The 19,988-nt window shown below is 48.4% G+C and overlaps 1 protein-coding gene across 5 annotated transcripts in view; it reads left to right on the top strand.

The window, feature by feature from the left end:
• Positions 1-19,988, top strand: part of LOXL3 (lysyl oxidase like 3) — a 476,927-nt gene that overhangs the window by 158,048 nt on the left and 298,891 nt on the right. For all 5 annotated transcript variants that reach the window (XM_069632513.1, XM_069632512.1, XM_069632511.1 and 2 more), the window contains exon 4: positions 18,979-19,190. In XM_069632513.1, the coding sequence (XP_069488614.1) occupies positions 18,979-19,190 (212 nt within the window). The remainder of the gene's footprint in view (positions 1-18,978; positions 19,191-19,988) is intronic.

Here is a 19,988-nt window from a genome sequence, read left to right as displayed (position 1 = left end):
AGGCATCCTGCTGTGAGTACCGGTACTCTCCCATTGAAGACACAGGAGTCCTGATAGGGTAAGGAAGGTACTGTTCTAATAGAACTTTAGAAGTCCTGCTGTTAAGTGCTGGTATTGTCCAGTTGAAGGCACAGGAGTTCTGATGGAAAGAGGCGGGTACTGCTCTAATATAACTCTAGATGTCCTGTTGTAAAGTGCTGGAACTCTCCCATTGAAGGTACAGGAGTCCTGGTGGTGAGAGGCTGGTTCTGTTCTAATAGAACTCTAGATGTCCTGCTGTAAAGTGATGGAACTCTCCCACTGAAGGTACAGGAGTCCTGATGGTGAGAGGCTGGTACTGCTCTAATAGAACTCTAGATGTCCTGCTGCAAAGTGCTGGAACTCTCCCATTGAAGGTACAGGAGTCCTGGTGGTGAGAGACTGGTACTGTTCTAATATAGCTCTAGATGTCCTGCTGTAAAGTGCTTGAACGCTCCCATTGAAGGTACAGGAGTCCTGTTGGGGGAAGGCAGGTACTGTTCTAATAGAACTCTAGATGTCCTGTGTAACAGGACTCTTGGTGGGTGGAGGATGGTACTGTTCTACTAGAACTCTAGACATTCTGATGTGAGTACTGGTCCTCTCCCATTGAAGGCACAGGTGTTCCAGTGGTGAGAGGCTGCTACTGTTCTAATAGAATTCTAGATGTCCTGCTGCAAAGTGCTGGAACTCTCCCATTGAAGGTACAGGAGTCCTGGTGGGGGAGGATGGTACTGTTCTAATAGAACTCTAGGCATCCTGATGTGAGTACTGGTACTCTCCCATTGAAGGCACAGGTGTTCCAGTGGTGAGAGGCTGCTACTGTTCTAATAGAATTCTAGATGTCCTGCTGTAAAGTGCTGGATCCCTCCCATTGAAGATACAGGAGTCCTGGTGGTGAGAGGCTGGTACTGTTCTAATAGAACTCTAGATGTCCTGCTGTTACAGGACTCTTGGTGGGGGGAGGATGGTACAGTTCTAATAGAACTCTAGGCATCCTGCTGTGAGTACCGGTACTCTCCCATTGAAGACACAGGAGTCCTGATAGGGTAAGGCAGGTACTGTTCTAATAGAACTTTAGAAGTCCTTCTGTTAAGTGCTGGTATTGTCCAGTTGAAGGCACAGGAGTTCTGATGGAAAGAGGCTGGTACTGCTCTAGTAGAACCTAGATGTCGTACTGTAAAGTGCTGGAACTTTCCCATTGAAGGTACAGGAGTCCTGGTGGTGAGAGGCTGGTACTGTTCTAATAGAACTCTAGATGTCCTGCTGTAAAGTGCTGGAACTCTCCCATTGAAGGTACAGAAGTCCTGGTGGTGAGAGGCTGGTACGATTCTAATATAACTCTAGATGTCCTGCTGTGAAGTGCTGGAACTCTCCCATTGAAGGTACAGGAGTCCTGTTGGGGAGAGGCGGGTACTGTTCTAATAGAACTCTAGATGTCCTGCTTTAAAGTGCTGGAACTCTCCCACTGAAGGTACAGGAGTCCTGGTGGTGAGAGGCTGGTACTGTTCTAATATAACTCTAGATCTCCTGCTGTAAAGTGCTGGAACTCTCCCATTGAAGGTACAGGAGTCCTGTTGGAGAGAGGCAGGTACTTTTCTAATAGAACTCTAGATGTCCTGCTGTAATAGGACTCTTGGAGGGGGAGGATGGTACTGTTCTAATAGAACACTAGGCATTCTGCTGTGAGTTCTGGCACTCTCCCATTGAAGGCACAGGTGTCCTAGTGGTGAGAGGCTGGTACTGCTCTAATAGAACTCTAGATGTCCTGCTGTAAAGTGCTGGAACTCTTCCATTGAAGGCACAGGAGTCCTGATGGTGAGAGGCTGGTACTGTTCAAATAGAACTCTAGATGTCCTGCTGTAAAGTGCTGGAACTCTCCCATTGAAGGTACATGAGTCCTGGTGGTGAGAGGGTGGTACTGTCCTAATATAACTCTAGATGTCCTGCTGTAACAGGACTCTTGGTGGGGGGAGGATGGTACTGTTCTAATAGAACTCTAGAAGTCCTGCTGTAAAGTGCTGGAACTCTCCCATTGAAGGCACAGGAGTCCTGGTCGGGAGAGGGTGGTACTGTTCTCATTGAACTCAAGGCATCCTGCTGTGAGTACTTGTACTCTCCCATTGAAGGCACAGGAGTGCTAGTGGTGAGAGGCTGGTACTGCTCTAATAGAACTCTAGATGTCCAGCTGTAAAGTGCTGCAACTCTCCCATTGAAGGTACAGGATTCCTGGTGGGGGAGGATGGTACAGTTCTAATAGAACTCTAGATCTCCTGCTGTAAAGTGCTGGAACTCTCCCATTGAAGGTACAGGAGTCCTGATGGGGAGAGGCAGGTACTTTTCTAATAGAACTCTAGATGTCCTGCTGTAAAGTGCTGGAACTCTCTCACTGAAGGTACAGGAGTCCTGATGGTGAGAGGCTGGCACTGTTCTAATATAACTCTAGATGTCCCGCTGTAAAGTGATGGAACTCTCTTATTGAAGGTACAGGAGTCCTGTTGGGGAGAGGCTGGTACTGTTCTAATAGAACTCTAGATGTCCTGCTGTTACAGGACTCTTGGTGGGGGGAGGATGGTACCGTTCTAATAGAACTCTAGGCATCCTGCTGTGAGTACCGGTACTCTCCCATTGAAGACACAGGAGTCCTGATAGGGTAAGGAAGGTACTGTTCTAAAAGAACTTTAGAAGTCCTGCTGTTAAGTGCTGGTATTGTCCAGTTGAAGGCACAGGAGTTCTGATGGAAAGAGGCGGGTACTGCTCTAATATAACTCTAGATGTCCTGTGTAACAGGACTCTTGGTGGGTGGAGGATGGTACTGTTCTAATATAACTCTAGGCATTCTGATGTGAGTACTGGTACTCTCCCATTGAAGGCACAGGTGTTCCAGTGGTGAGTGGCTGCTACTGTTCTAATATAATTCTAGATGTCCTGCTGTAAAGTCCTGGAACTCTCCCATTGAAGGTACAGGAGTCCTGGTGGGGGAGGATGGTACTGTTCTAATAGAACTCTAGGCATCCTGATGTGAGTACTGGTACTCTCCCATTGAAGGCACAGGTGTTCCATTGGTGAGAGGCTGCTACTGTTCTAATAGAATTCTAGATGTCCTGCTGTAAAGTGCTGGATCCCTCCCATTGAAGATACAGGAGTCCTGGTGGTGAGAGGCTGGTACTGTTCTAATAGAACTCTAGATGTCCTGCTGTTACAGGACTCTTGGTGGGGGGAGGATGGTACAGTTCTAATAGAACTCTAGGCATCCTGCTGTGACTACCGGTACTCTCCCATTGAAGACACAGGAGTCCTGATAGGGTAAGGCAGGTACTGTTCTAATAGAACTTTAGAAGTCCTTCTGTTAAGTGCTGGTATTGTCCAGTTGAAGGCACAGGAGTTCTGATGGAAAGAGGCTAGTACTGCTCTAATAGAACCTAGATGTCGTACTGTAAAGTGCTGGAACTCTCCCATTGAAGGTACAGGAGTCCTGGTGGTGAGAGGCTGGTACTGTTCTAATATAACTCTAGATGTCCTACTGTAAAGTGCTGGAACTCTCCCACTGAAGGTACAAGAGTCCTGATGGTGAGAGGCTGGTACTGCTCTAATAGAACTCTAGATGTCCTGCTGTAAAGTGCTGGAACTCTCCAATTGAAGGTACAGGAGTCCTGGTGGTGAGAGGCTGGTACGATTCTAATATAACTCTAGATGTCCTGCTGTGAAGTGCTGGAACTCTCCCATTGAAGGTACAGGAGTCCTGTTGGGGAGAGGCGGGTACTGTTCTAATAGAACTCTAGATGTCCTGCTGTAAAGTGCTGGAACTCTCCCACTGAAGGTACAGGAGTCCTGGTGGTGAGAGGCTGGTACTGTTCTAATATAACTCTAGATGTCCTGCTGTAAAGTGCTGGAACCCTCCCATTGAAGGTACAGGAGTCCTGTTGGGGAGAGGCAGGTACTTTTCTAATAGAACTCTAGATGTCCTGCTGTAATAGGACTCTTGGAGGGGGGAGGATGGTACTGTTCTAATAGAACTCTAGGCATTCGGCTGTGAGTACTGGCACTCTCCCATTGAAGGCACAGGTGTCCTAGTGGTGAGAGGTTGGTACTGCTCTAATAGAACTCTAGATGTCCTGCTGTAAAGTGCTGGAACTCTTCCATTGAAGGCACAGGAGTCCTGATGGTGAGAGGCTGGTACTGTTCAAATAGAACTCTAGATGTCCTGCTGTAAAGTGCTGGAACTCTCCCATTGAAGGTACAGGAGTCCTGGTGGTGAGAGGGTGGTACTGTTCTAATATAACTCTAGATGTCCTGCTGTAACAGGACTCTTGGTCGGGGGAGGGTGGTACTGTTCTAATAGAACTCTAGAAGTCCTGCTGTAAAGTGCTGGAACTCTCCCATTGAAGGCACAGGAATCCTGGTCGGGAGAGGGTCGTACTGTTCTCATTGAACTCAAGGCATCCTGCTGTGAGTACTTGTACTCTCCCATTGAAGGCACAGGAGTGCTAGTGGTGAGAGGCTGGTACTGCTCTAATAGAACTCTAGATGTCCTGCTGTAAAGTGCTGGAACTCTCCCATTGAAGGTACAGGAGTCCTGGTGGGGGAGGATGGTACAGTTCTAATAGAACTCTAGGCATCCTGATGTGAGTACTGGTACTCTCCCATTGAAGGCACAGGTGTTCCAGTGGTGAGAGGCTGCTACTGTTCTAATAGAACTCTAGATGTCCTGCTGTAAAGTGCTGGAACTCTCCCATTGAAGGTACAGGAGTCCTGTTGGGGAGAGGCTGGTACTGTTCTAATAGAACTCTAGATGTCCTGCTGTAACAGGACTCTTGGTGGGGGGAGGATGGTACTGTTCTAATAGAACTCTAGAAGTCCTGCTGTAAAGTGCTGGAACTCTCCCATTGAAGGCACAGGAGTCCTGGTCGGGAGAGGGTGGTACTGTTCTCATTGAACTGAAGGCATCCTGCTGTGAGTACTTGTACTCTACCATTGAAGGCACAGGAGTCCTAGTGGTGAGAGGCTGGTACTGCTCTAATAGAACTCTAGATGTCCTGCTGTAAAGTGCTGGAACTCCCCCACTGTAGGCACAGGAGTCCTGATGGGGAGAGGCTGGTATTGTTCTAATAGGACTCTTGAGGTCCTGCTGTGAAGTGCTGGTCCCATTGAAGGCACAGGCACCGGAAGTGGAGAGACGGGTACTTTTCTAATGGAATTATAGGAGTCAAGCTTGTAAGTGCTACTACTCACCCATTGAAAAGAAATGAGGCCTGGCGATGAATACTTGAAGGATCTGGGGTTCTAATGAGAGTGCAGGAGGCCCGCCTTTCAGAAGCACAGAGGACGCTAGGAACATGGCTGCCAATATTTGTCCACGTTTCTATAGAAACGAAGAACTCGCGTGACTCTCATCCCAGTGGGGTCCCCGCGTGATTGGCTCCCCAGAAAGGCAACGCTCAGCGCTCTGAGCAGAACCAGAAGCTCCACAGAAGCCAGGGGCCAAATGCTCTTTATCTACAGACAATCGTGTGTGTTTATAGAGCCATCAGCGCTACTCGCCCACTTCTGACAGCATTCCCTGCCCTTCCGGTCTTGGGGCCTTCCCAAACCTTCTGGAACATTCGCTCATCTCAAGTCTGGCATCTGCTGGCATGTAAACAGACTCCCAGACACGCAAGTGTGTGCATACGAAGACGCACGCATATATATCACACAAGAAATATGTTTAAACTGAACCGATCCAATCATCAAACAGAACTTAAGCCATAAAACAGGACATTCTCATCATTGGCAGCTGGTTATTTCATTTTATTGAAGGGGCGTAAATATTTTCCTGCATATGGGCGAGTGTAGTGAGAGAGACCGAACCAAGCAAGGGTTCTACCCCCGACAACATTAAACAAATGTTGGGTTAAAACATGCCTTTTCTTTGGGTAAAAGCCCACAGTTTGGAATGGGGTTTGTAGGGTAACACGTGCAAATCTGCAAGTCAAAATCATTTCCAGCTCCTTCTCATGATGCTTTTGCCCCCAATACATGTTCGTATAAAAGACACGTCCTTGCTGGCTGTGTCTACACATGTCCTGGTAGGCCCTGATCTTCCCGGCTATTAATAGCACATACAGAGCAACATAATAAAGGCCATTATGCAACTCGAAAACTGTTTCAATCTATTTCAACTGAAGATGCTTAGGATTAATTATCCAAACAATCTCATGAAGTAAAAAAAAACATCCTCATATACACATTTTACAGACTCCATTTAGAGCAGGTTGGGTCAAATGACTCCTTCATACCGAATCCAATCAAGTGGCCACTGGGATCCCCACATATGGTCTGGCTACTACTTAAGACACAGAATACATTTGGTTGTATTTGAAAATGGGTTACGTCCTGATGAAGGCCGTGACTGATTGGAACCTCAGTTAAGGTTCAAGAGACGGTCGAAACACACTGTGTCGACTTTCTATGCACCTATAACGACCCTGCAAACAACATGCAAATCAAATATAGGAAGAAGTACCAACAAGGTTAGAAAGGTCTTTGTAATAAACCAGAGCTTCTGCTCAGATATCACATGTATATGTTGGATCTATGATGGTTGTAGGTCTTATGTTGGAAGTATTGGTTCTTGTATCGGAAAATCAAATTAGTTGTCAATTTTAGTCCCAGAAATATGTGTTAAAGTGTAAATGGAGTCTGTGAAATGTGTATTAGAGAATTTTTTTTTAACTTTGTTTCTAAAAATGTCCATGAAGGCTGCACCAATATATGCCAGTATTACCATATAAGAACTCGCCCCTGTTGGCTTTACTAGAAAAAAATGCCATGCCACAATAAAGAAATATGCCGAGTTGACCCACCAATGTGGGCCAGTACCACATAGGAGCACTCATTATGGTGTCTTCATCCTTGATGCACAGTCAAAAAATGCCATGGCACAGTGAAGATGTGTCCACACTGGACCCACTAAGTGGGCGTATTGGTACAAAACATTGAATCCAAACACTGCAAATCCCTAAACATTGGATTGTTTTCATTGCATTTCAGTGAAAATATATATGGGGGTGGGGTTAGGTTAATAATTGATGTGGGGGTGATGTGGCCGGAGCTGCTGGGGAGCTACCCTTGCATATAATTGCAGTGAAATGGGATAAAATGAAAACAAAATCGAAGGTATGGGATTCACAGTAATGGATTCAATGTTATCTGATATATGCCTAAGTGGGTCAGTATCACGTAGAGACAAGCATGCTGAGATCGCTTTTGATGTCCAGTATAAAATGCCATACCACAACAAAGAAATGCCCAGACCGCACCCAACAATGTGGGCCAGTACCACTTGGGGACACGTCGTCACCCTTGATGCCCAGTAAGACACATCATGCCACCGTAAAGTAAACATGTCCAGACTGGACCCACCAATGTAGGCCAGTAGTGTCTCTTTCTCCTCCCAGAGCCCCTCTGGGCCCGCAGCCTGTTCTTTGGCTACTCACAGTTCACAGATAACATTCAAAGGCCCTCTCTTCTTTGATGTGCACACCCTCATCCAGCTACCGGGACTCCACATCTTCCCCATAGGAGCTTCTCATGTTGCCCTATCCCCAGAGCTAATGGGATTTGACCTGGAGGCCCCAAGACCAAGATTTAGCCCCCTTGGGTTGGACCATATTCTTAATTCTTACCCAGTGAAGGATCGCCCTTGACCTATTTTTGCCAACCCATATTCAGCCCTCAGTACTATGCCTGGCGTACATTTTGGGGCTGTGACGATGTTGCATGCCTTATTCTGGAGGCTGCTAGTGGGCTGACCAATGGAGCTGGATCCCACTCCGAACTATTGGATGATTCCCCGGGGATGGTATGGGAAGAACCTCCTCGTCACCCTCACTTAGTCCCCAACACGTGGCAAGGGACATTCACCTGGCAGGGGAAAAACTACTGAACATTAAGGGGTCTAGTCAGAAGAGCTGTGCCCACCCATGGAACACTGCACCCACTTGCCATTTCAGTCTCGAAGAAATGCCCCATGCTCATGGGAAACCTCCAATATAACCTTTAAACCCTAAAAACGGGTACTACGGGTCCCCCGGTTGATGTGGCTCCACTGCCATCTGTGAAAATTCCTGCCGAAAAACTGCATTTTATGGGAATTTTCTTCAAGACGTGGTCCAGCCACCTCTTGAATTACCACATCAAGCATCCACTACAACAGAAGAGAGAAGGCCAACCCACAGAACTCTATTGCACCGTTGCCTCCACACAGACCCATTACTGCAGGCTCTGATTCCCAGACCGGCTGGCGGGGGAGGAGGGATCAGGAGAAGCTGTGGACCCACCGGATTATAAAACATACATCAGGAGGCTGCAGGTGGGACATATCAGAAGGTAATAGGGAGGCAACAATGGGGCTGGTATGAGGAAAACATCAAAAGGTAGCTGAGATGGAGACAACAAATGTGCCAGAAGGAAGACATCTGAAGGTGGCAGGAGGGAGATATCAAAAGGTGGTAGGAAGAAAGCAACAGGAGGAGACATGAGGGTGATATCATGAGGTGGTAGGAGGAAGGCAACAGGAGGTGGCAGGAGGGAAATATCATGAGGCTGTGGGAGGAAGATAACACGAGGTGGCAGAAGGGAGATACCGTGTGGCGGTAGGAGGAGGCAACTGGAGGTGGCTGGAGGGAGATATAAGGCGGTAGGAGGAAGACAGCAGGAGGTGGCAGGGGGAGATATCATGAAGTGGTAGGAGAAAGGCAACAGGAGATGGCTGGAGGGAGATATCATAAGGTGGTTGGCAGAAGACAGCAGTAGGTGGCAGCAGTGAGATATCATGAGGTAGTAGGAGGAAGGCAACAGGAGGTGGCAGGAGGGAGATATCATGAGGTGGTAGACAGGCAACAAGAGGTGGCTGTAGGGAGATACCATAAGGTGCTAGGAGGAAGACAGCAGGAGGTGCCAGGAGAGACATATCATGAGGTGATAGGAGGAAGGCAATATGAGATGGCATGAGGGAGATATCCTGAAGTGGCATGAGAAAGGCAACAGGAGGTGGCAGGAGGGCGATATCATAAGGTGATAGGAAGAAGACAGCAGGAGGTGGCAGGAGGGAGATATCAGGAGACAGTAGAAGGAAGGCAACAGAAGGTGACTGTAGGAGATATCATAAGGTGGTAGGAGGAAGACAGCAGGAGGTGGCAGGAGGGAGATATAATGTGGTGGCAGAATGAAGGCAACAGGAGGTGGCTGGAGGGAGATATCATAAGGTGGTAGGTGGAAGACAGGTATAGGTGGCAGAAGGGAGATATCATGAGGTGGAAGAAAGGCAACAAGAGATGGCTGGAGGGAGATATCATAAGGTTGTAGGAGGAAGACAGCAGGAGGTGGCAGGAGGGCGATATCACTAGGTGGTAGAAGGAAGGCAACAGGAGGTGGCTAGAAGGAGATATCATAAGGCGGTAAGAGGAAGACAGCTGGAGATGGCAGGCAAGGGATATCATGAGGTGGTAGGAGGAAGGCAGCAGGAGGTGGCAGGAGAGAGATATGAGGTGGTACGAGGAAGACAACAGGTGGTGGCAGGGGAGATATGAGGTGGTAGGAGGAAAGCAACACAGGGTTGCAAGAGGGAGATATGAGGTTGTAGGATGAAGACAACAGGAGGCAGCAGGGGGAGATATCATGAGTTGGTAGGAGGAAGGTAACAGGAGGTGGCTGGAGGGCGATATCAATGTGGTAGGAGGAAGACAGCAGGAGGTGACAGGTGGGAGATATGAGGTGGTAGGAGGAAGGCAACAGGAAGTTGCAGGAGGGAGATATGAGGTTGTAGGAGGAAGACAACAGGAGGTGGCAGCAGGGAGATATCATGATGTGGTAGGAAGAAGACAGCATGAGGTGGCAGGAGGGAGATATCATAAGGTGATAGAAGGAATGCAACAGGAGGTGGCTTGAGGGGAAATATCATAAGGTTGTAGGAGGAACATCGCAGGAGGTGGCAAGAGGGAGATATCATGAGGTGGTAGGAGGAAGGCAACAGGAGGTGGCTGGAGGGAGACCAGCCACTCTCCACTTGCACTGCCCCCCTGCCCCCTGCACTTACCTCGCACTTGCCACCAGCTGGCCCTTTTTATTTATTATTTATCATTATTATTTCATTACGCCACTTACGCCACGCACTTTTCCCCCCACCTCCTCCCCCTGCACTTTCTCCTTTTTCCCCTTACCTCTGCACTTGCGCGATCTGAATGACACCTGGCCTAGTAGGATCGCTTGTCCGTCTTCCCCTTGTTTCCCTCCCTCCCTGCCTCGTCGCGCCTTGAAACACTTGTGTATAGGCGCGTTACAAATACCATATCATATCATATCATATAGATATCAATGTGGTAGGAGGAAGGCAGCAGAAGATTGCAGGAGGGAGATACGAGGTTGTAGGGGAAGACAACAGGAGGTGGCAGGAGGGAGATATCATGATGTGGTAGGAAGAAGACAGCATGAGGTGGCAGGAGGGAGATATCATGAGGTGGTAGAAGGAATGCAAAGGAGGTGGCTGGAGGGAAATATCATAAGGTTGTAGGAGGAACATCGCAGGAGGTGGCAAGATGGAGATATCATGAGGTGGTAGGAGGAAGGCAACACGAGGTTGCAGGAGGGAGATATGAGGTTGTAGGAGGAAGACAATAGGAAGCGGCAGGAGGGAGATATCATGAGGTGGTAGGAGGAAGGCAAAAGGAGGTGGCAGGAGGGAGATATCATCAGGTAGTAGGTGGAAGGCAACAGGAGGCAGCAGGAGGGAGATGTCATGAGGTGGTAGGAGGAAGACAACAGGAGGTGGCAGGAGGGAGATATCATGAGGTAGAAGAAGGAATGCAACAGGAGGTGGCTGGAGGGAAATATCATAAGGTTGTAGGAGGAACATTGCAAGAGGTGGCAAGAGGGAGATATCATGAGGTGGTAGGTGGAAGGCAACATGAGGTGGCAGGAGAGAGATATCATGAGGTAGTAGGCGGAAGGCAACAGGAGGCGGCAGGAGGGAGATATCATGAGGTGGTAGGAGGAAGGCAACACGAGGTTGCAGGAGGGAGATATGAGGTTGTAGGAGGAAGACAATAGGAAGCGGCAGGAGGGAGATATCATGAGGTGGTAGGAGGAAGGCAACAGGAGGTGGCAGGAGGGAGATATCATGAGGTAGAAGAAGGAATGCAACAGGAGGTGGCTGGAGGGAAATATCATAAGGTTGTAGGAGGAACATTGCAAGAGGTGGCAAGAGGGAGATATCATGAGGTGGTAGGTGGAAGGCAACATGAGGTGGCAGGAGAGAGATATCATGAGGTAGTAGGCGGAAGGCAACAGGAGGCGGCATGAGGGAGATGTCATGTTGTGGTATGAAGAAGACAGCATGCGGTGGCAGGAGGGATATATCATGAGGTGGAAGAAGGAATGCAACAGGAGGTGGCATGTTGGAAATATAAGGTTGTAGGAGGAACATTGCAGGAGGTTGCAAGAGGGAGATATCATGAGGTGCTAGGAGGAAGGCAATAGGAGGTGGCTGGAGGAGATATCAATGTGGTAGGAGGAAGACAGCAGGAGGTGACTAGATGGAGATATCATGAGGTGATAGGAGGATGACAACAGGAAGTAGCAGGAGGAAGATATTATGTGGTGGTAGGAGGAAGGCTACAGGAGGTGGCTGGGGGGTATATCATGAGGTTGTAGGAGGAAGGCAACAGGAGGTGGCTGAAGGGTGATATCATAAGGTGGTAGGATGAAAACAGCAGGAGGTGGCAGGTGGGAGATTTCATGAGGTGATGGGAGCAAGGCAACAGGAGACAGCAGGAGGGAGATATCATGAGGTGGTAGGAGGATGACTGCAGGATATGACAGGAGAGAGATATCATGAGGTGGTAGGAGGAAAGCAACAGGATGTGGAAGGAGGGATATATCATGAGATGGCAGGAGCAAGGCAGCAGGAGACAGCAGGAGGGAGATATCATGAGGTGGTAGGAGGATGACTGCAGGATATGACAGGAGAAAGATATCATGAGGTGGTAGGAGGAAAGCAACAGGATGTGGAAGGAGGGATATATCATGAAATGGCAGGAGGAAGGCAACATAAGGCAACATGAAGGAAATATGATGAGGTGGTAGGGGGAAGGCAACAGGAGGTGGCAGGAGGGAGATATCATATGATAACAGGAGAAAGACAGCAGAAGGGAGATATGAGGTGGTAGGAGGAAGGCCGCAGGAGGTGGCAGGAGGGAGATATCATGAGGTGGTAGGAGGAAGGCAACATGAGGCGAAAGGAAGGAAACATGATGAGGTGGTAGGGGGAAGGCAACAGGAGGTGGCAGGAGGGAGATATCATGAGGTGGTAGAAGGAAGGCAACAGGAGGTGGCCAGAGGGAGATATCATGAGGTGGTAGGAGGAAGACAGCAGGAGGTGGCAGGAGGGAGATATCATGAGGTGGTAGGAGGAAGGCAACAGGAGGTGGCAGGAGGGAGATATGAGGTGGTAGGAGGAAGGCAACAGGAGGTGGCAGGAGGGCGATATCATGAGGTTGTAGGAGAGAAGCATCTGGAGAAGATTGTGAAGCAAGGGAGAGCATATATTGTTAGTGAGGAGTTGGATAACAAGGGAAGGAAGGAATGATCGGGCAAGCTTTGGCCACGTCCCGGAGCATAGGGTGTAACCTACGGTCAGAGGAGGAACGACCACGTTGCGTGGTGTTGCGGAGGCTCAGGGTCAGGGGAGGAGTACAGAGGAGGCAGATGTTAGACATCTGGACTCTAGGCAGGGGAAGTAATACGTCCCTCATAGGCTTTGCTGTGGCAACTGGGGCAGGTAACCCCAATTGGATCTCCCTGCAAGTGGAAGAGAAGCTCCGGTTGTTCATGGTGGAACGCGACAGCATCTTCTACACTTGCAGTATGGTTGGAGGTCGTCGTTCCCCACCATCTACAGGAGATACGCTAAAGATGAGGCTGTGAGTGCCACGCAGCTGACGAACGACTCCTGGCATGTCTGAGGATTTGAGGTTTGGACCATGGGAGAAGTTGCCCTGAGGGGAGGAGAATTCAGGGTGGAGTTCTGTCCTAACTCCGCAGTTACTGCTGATGTTCCGTGGGATCATTAAAGAGAGAACAATAAGCTCCTTCCGTCTTGGTTTGATCTTCCCGTCAAGTGATTTTTCAGCAATTGTTTCCAGCCTTAACTCCCGGGAGTACGGGGGATATCTCCCATATCGCCGCCGCCCCCCCCCCCATACATTACAATGGTGAACACCATCACAGTCTGGAGCTGGAGCACTCATTTTCTCCTGAAGCCCCTGAAAAGGTTAGGCAAGTGGGACAGCCTTTCCCTCCTCTTCCACTCAGCGGCGAGACCATGGAAGTCTATTTGCTAAATAGTCATCATTACTGACGACATGTCGGAGAGGCTTCTTTCTAAGCAGTCAATAATAATGTCCCCTGTCACGTGCCACGCTGCACGTGCCACGCTGCATTCCAGATCCACGGCCATGCCATTGACTGTCAAACTCACCCACTTTTCTGGCGCATTCTCGAACCTTCCGGGCTTGGAAGAGTCCCAGGCATTCTTGAGCAGTCGCTCATCTTCCAAGTCTGGCATCTTCTTGCATGTAAACAGACTCTGTGCCCCTCAGGCACACACGTGCCCCGGCATTCACCCCTGCAGGCACCGCAGAGGCTACAGTCCAGGGGTGGGGGCTGTGCAGCGCAGTGTTCGCTCTGCTCTTCTGTTCAGTGGGGCAGTCATTATGGGCCCCTCAGACCTTCTCTTATCCTTGATGCCTGCAGTCCAGTGATGGTGCCAGACTTAACAGTAGGAACCCCATGATTACAACACTGGCCTATGGGTAAAATAATATGGGTACATTCTAAGGGTATAGCGTTCTTTCATCAATGGGTGAAATTTCGATGGGTTTTTTTCTGAGTACATTTTACCGAAAAAAACTCATTCAAATATAAAGGAGGGCTCGAAAAGGAGGTGGCGGGCTTTGGGTGGATCCCTTCAAAAATAAAACTTAAACAATTTTGATGAGTTTTTTTGGTAAAAAATACTCGGGGGGGGGGGGGGGCACCATCGAAATTTCACCCATGGATGAAATGACATAGAACCATTCTAAGCTGACACAAGTTACATACCTGCCACTTATGTGGTTTCCTTGCGATCATGTATGATCGGCCTTTTTTCACACACTATCCTACTCTTTGTCCACAAGCTGATCCTACTCAGCGTAAATCCCCCGACGGAATCCGTATATGAAACCGAAGGGAAAAAAACGAATGGTAGATTTGTTCGAATTCCGGCTGCACAAAAATAACGTACAACCGAAAATTCTGAACACATCTACCACTCGATACCATTGTAGCGAACAGGGGGAGCGGACGGTCCCCCGCAGTCTTGCTCGTTACAATGGCATCGGGGTTGCGGGGATGTCCCCGCTCAATCAAAGATAAACTAAAAAAAAACGTTTTAAAGAAGGACTCTGCAGCGCCGGTTCCCGTGCACGGAAGTGAAGGGAACCAGCATCGCTGAAGGATGGAGGAGTCAGCGGCACACAGAGAAGAGTGCCGCCAAAAGGGACGTAAAGGGGGAGGGGGGTCCCGCACCGGCAGGTGGGGGTCACTTGATCCCGCACCCATTGCCCTAGTTTTAGGTTAGCAGAAAGTCTACTCTCCACTTGCTGTTCTAGGTGTTACATCACAACTATTGGGTGTGTGTAAAACACTTAGCGACATTTGAGTAGGTGTGTACAGTTGTGAGTGAAGTGTGTCCATAACAACGCTATTGCTTTATCCGACCTCTCTAATTTGATTCTTTCTAATAAGAAACATGGATTATGTTTTAGGGTGCTAAGCACCCTAAACTCATTGACCAATGGGAAGGGTGTTCCAATGTGCGCACCCCATGAAACCCACCTGTAGAGGAGGCGGGAGGCCTCTATAGAATAGTAATTAAGATTAGAATACGTCTCAAGAAAGAGCAGGACATGGCAGATATTTTTCGAGGGGGTGGGGGAGTTATTGTTATATTTTCAGTTTATATGTTTCAATATTCCAAGACCGTATGCTAAAAAATAAAGAGGAGGGGAGATGCCCAGATGTTTTACGCGTTAACCACATTTTTAGAAAGTGTTTTGTAGAGATTGCTTAAATGAAGTTAGAATGCATATTGCTAAGTTTTGTCAAGTGGTAAAAGTTTGTAAGAAACTGTAAACCTTAATAAAAAATAAAAAATAAAGAAACGCCCCTGTATCCTGGGTTAGAGCCATGTTTCAGTAAACGCCACCATGTTCCAATGTACAGAAAGAGTGTTGAAAAAATAGCAAAGGCAGATAGCAAGGTATTTTCTAGGCTAGAGAACTGCAACCTATGGCTCCCCGCGTTCCCATCAGCACTAGTCATCCTATTCAGTGGTGTGGGATCATGGGAGTTGTAGTTCACAGCATCTGGGGAGCTGCTAGTTGCAGACCCCCTTTTTCTAAGCGAAGCATGGAATTACTTTCCATTGTATCAGGTGTGTTGTCCATTTTCTGTCTCAATCCCATTTGGGGGCGTATGGTCCCAAATGGATTGGTACAGAGATTTTCCTAAAATAGAATTCCAGTAAAGGAACATTGCAAATAGATTTCAAAAAGATTAAATGTGGTTATGTAATTGTGTTCCAAAAGAAAAGGTATGCAGCGTTGCCAAAAGATGTCCATACCCCAGAAGGTCCAGGGTGAGCATTCGGGCTAGTAGGGCTAATGAGAGCTGCACGTGAGGCCGTTCTGAGAGCCTGGTGCCTCTCAGTGGGAAAGAGGAGTGAGGTAACAGCAACGAAACACAGACGAGACAAGCGTGGTGGTCTGACAGTGGGAGTGGATGGCACTGGCAAGAGGCGCCCAGTCCAGCACTGAGTGGGCACCGTGCATATAGCAGCCTGTCTGACTGTAGCTTCATCACCGGAGGTGGGTCTGGTTCTCTACACTCTTTCTTGTGTCTGCTTTGATCTGAGCCACGCTGGCATCATTGCAGTGTTTATGAAGGGTTTACTCAACCTGACTAGACACTGCTGTCAATGCTGCGGCCACAGAGGGCCAGTAAGGAGGCTCCATGTGAGTGCAGATCCCAGTTACTTGAATATCCCAGCGAGCAAACACATCACTCCTGCGTGCAGGGGTGTTGCTAGGTCTGGAAAAGATCCGGGGCTACGCTAATGTCAGGACTGTCAGGATTCGGGGCTAGCTAGCCTTTTGGTTCTATAGCCCCTGAAATTCTATCCGGGGCTACAACCAAATGAACCACAGCTGTGGCGCCCCCCTCCCAAGAAACTCCTCTGACTGCGTGGTTGTGGGATTATTGACTTTTTAATTCAGGGAGGCCGCAGGGGCTCAATAGGAAGTGTGGTTTCCAGTGGAAAACAAACACCCCAGGAAAATCCTCCCCTCAATAATGTAACCAGCAAGTCCATCCAAAGACCACTATATCATGCAGCTACATTCTGCCACTTGGCTTCTAGATATGTTACGTTATGTTGATTTATACCACGCACCGCTAGCACCCAGGGCAGTCGCCTTTGTGAGGGCTGGTAAATGAAGCCACTTCTACAATGTGTGGAAAGAGCTTTCCAGATGGAGTTTGGTTTGTCTGGAGGTTTTTCTGCCATGTCTGATACTATTGTAGTGATATTTTATGTAGCGTTTGTGTAGGGGATATGTTCAGGTAGAACCTGAATTTGGCCTGCCATGTGAGGCTTTCATCTCCAGCTACCCAGGCTCATACCTCGACCGTGTACTATGTGACCAGAGTTTGGTGGTCAGCGCGCTGTTCATGGTAGTGGTGCTCTTGGTTGGACATTAGCACACAGTGCTCACAAAGCTACTGCTGCTCTTTCACGACAAAAGCATGAAGAGGCTTGAATGGGTTGGCTATGGTCATTGGGATGATGGCGGTCGTTGTGTGCCTTTCTCGCTTCTAGGTCTATTCTTGTTTGTCTGAGGAGAAGATGGGATGGCAGTAAATGTGAAGTCACCTACCGTTGGCACACAGAATGGAGACTTGATTTGCCAATGCCTGCCACTCAGTAGGCTCAGTGGTCCTCAGCCATCAGTGCCCATCTCCTTTCACACCAAACAATCCCATGAACATTCATATGAAAGGCCTTTAATCCATGTAGTGTAGGGTGTCGGGTATTTATGGGAGAGATTTTACCTGTAGAACACTGGTTACGAAACATTGAGACTTTCAGGGTTGATGAAATGTTGAGACCTTCAGGGGTGGTGAAACATTGTGATCTTCAGGGCTGATGAAGCATTGAGAACTTCAGGGGTGGTGAAACAATGATATCTTCAGGGTTGATGAAACATTGAGACCTTCAGGGGTGGTGAAACATTGAGATCTTCAGGGTTAATGAAACGTTGAGACCTTCAGGGGTGGTGAAACATTGAGATCTTCAGGGTTGATGAAACATTGAGAACTTCAGGGTTGATGAATCAATGAGATCTTCAGGGTTGATGAAACATTGAGACCTTCAGGGGTGGTGAAACATTGAGATCTTCAGGGTTAATGAAACATTGAGACCTTCAGGGGTGGTGAAACATTGAGATCTTCAGGGGTGCTGAAACATTGAGATCTTCAGGGTTGATGAAACAATGGGATCTTCAGGGTTGATGAAACATTGAGACCTTCAGGGGTGGTGAAACATTGAGATCTTCAGGGTTAATGAAACGTTGAGACCTTCAGGGGTGGTGGAACATTGAGATCTTCAGGGTTGATGAAACATTGAGAACTTCAGGGGTGGTAAAACAATGAGATCTTCAGGGTTGATGAAACATTGAGACCTTCAGGGGTGGTGAAACATTGAGATCTTCAGGGGTGCTGAAACATTGAGATCTTCAGGGTTGATGAAACAATGGGATCTTCAGGGTTGATGAAACATTGAGACCTTCAGGGGTGGTGAAACATTGAGATCTTCAGGGTTAATGAAACGTTGAGACCTTCAGGGGTGGTGAAACATTGAGATCTTCAGGGTTGATGAAACACTGAGACCTTCAGGGTTAAAGAAACGTTGAGACCTTCAGGGGTGGTGAAACATTGAGAACTTCAGGGGTGGTGAAACAATGAGATCTTCAGGGTTGATGAAACATTGAGACCTTCAGAGGTGGTGAAACATTGAGGTCTTCAGGGTTAATGAAACGTTGAGACCTTCAGGGGTGGTGAAACATTGAGATCTTCAGGGTTTATGAAACATTGAGACCTTCAGGGTTAATGAAACGTTGAGACCTTCAGGGGTGCTGAAACATTGAGATCTTCAGGGTTGATGAAACATTGAGACCTTCAGGGGTGGTGGAACATTGAGATCTTCAAGGTTGATGAAACGTTGAGACCTTCAGGGGTGGTGAAACATTGAGATCTTCAGGGTTGATGAAACATTGAGACCATCAGGGGTGGTGAAACATTGAGATCTTCAGGGTTAATGAAACATTGAGACCTTCAGGGTTAATGAAACATTGAGACCTTCAGGGTTGGTGAAACATTGAGATCTTCAGGGTTGATGAAACATTGAGACCTTCAGGGGTGGTGAAACATTGAGATCTTCAGGGTTAATGAAACATTGAGACCTTCAGTGTTGACGAAACTTTAAGATCTTCAGGGTGAGGCGAAACAATGAGACTTTCAGGGGTGGCGAAACATTGAGACTTTCAGGGGTGGCGAAACATTGAGACTTTCAGGGGTGGCGAAACGTTGAGACTTTCAGGGTTGGCGAGATGTTGAGATGTTCAGGGCTGCCAAGCACTTCTCAGTCGAAGATCTGTTATCCAATGCTTGAAGTGAGGGTAGAATTGCGAACCCCATTTCCATAGAATCAGACTTAGGAAGAGTATTGAAAGCCCATAAGGTTATTTTCCAGTTGACTCCCCCCTAGAGAGCAAAGGATGCAGGTGGAACTTCTGCCCATAAACACCTGCCTTGTCATTGCAGACGGAAGTCAACCAAATAGAAGAGGTGCGACTGCGGCCGGTGGTGGCCAGCGCCAAGAAGCGGCTGCCCGTGACAGAGGGCATCGTGGAGGTTCGCTACAAAGACGGCTGGGCGCAGATCTGCGACGAAGGATGGAACCACAAGAACAGCCGCGTGATCTGCGGGATGATGGGATTTCCCTCCGAGCGAAAGGCCAATAAGAACTTCTACAAGTAAGCGGGAAGGGTCGGGAAGGGGAGGGGTCCAGATCATGGTGTGAAGAGGTTTGAGTGGCTCTGTATTAACTGAAGTGGGCCTTCATGTGCCCGGCGTAAGTGGTGCATGTGGGGTTATCCATCAGCACTGGTCGAATTCACCCCTTGATGGTGTCACCGTTTAGCCGATGCCAAACCCCCTGTTCTCTCATGAGCCATTGCAAATCTCAGGAAAGTCTGGAATTGGCGGGAGTCTCACTTAAGTCCTGGGAATGTCAGGAATTCATGTTTTCAACCCATGAAGTTGGAAAGGGATGTTCCTAATTACAGGGCTCTCTGTATGTTTACACATGTAATGTAATGCCTTCCCTAGAGTGCCTTGTACATACGATTCATCAAGTGCGATCTAAGATACCGATGAAATGCTACTGGACCCCCGCGAGATCCCCCTCTTGCACCAAGATGGCAGCTCACATCAATAAGTACCATAACCGCAGTGTTACCTTGATAAGCCAGTTTCAAGCGGGGGTCCAGATAGCAATGTATTACCCCAGAGCAGAACCACTGCCGCCAATGGTCATCCGAGAGGAGATCTGTATGGAATTGAAGTTCTGACTATAATCAGCTCCATGGCGTAACATCAGGGGGAGGTCGGCAGCGCGGCTGACCAGAGCCTAATCAGCTCCATGGCGTAACATCAGGGGGAGGTCGCAGCGCCGCTGACCAGAGCTTAGTGTTAGCCCTGGAGACTCTAGGAACCATAATCAGCTCCATGGCGTAACATCAGTGGGAGGTCAGAAGCGCAGCTGACCAGAG

The sequence above is a fragment of the Ambystoma mexicanum genome, chromosome 6q (genome assembly GCF_040938575.1).
Source record: "Ambystoma mexicanum isolate Mex_15411 chromosome 6q, UKY_AmexF1_1, whole genome shotgun sequence".
Taxonomy (NCBI): Eukaryota; Metazoa; Chordata; class Amphibia; order Caudata; family Ambystomatidae; genus Ambystoma; species Ambystoma mexicanum.
The sequence above is the reverse complement of the archived record's forward strand: the minus strand, read 5'-3'. Positions and strand labels throughout refer to the sequence as shown.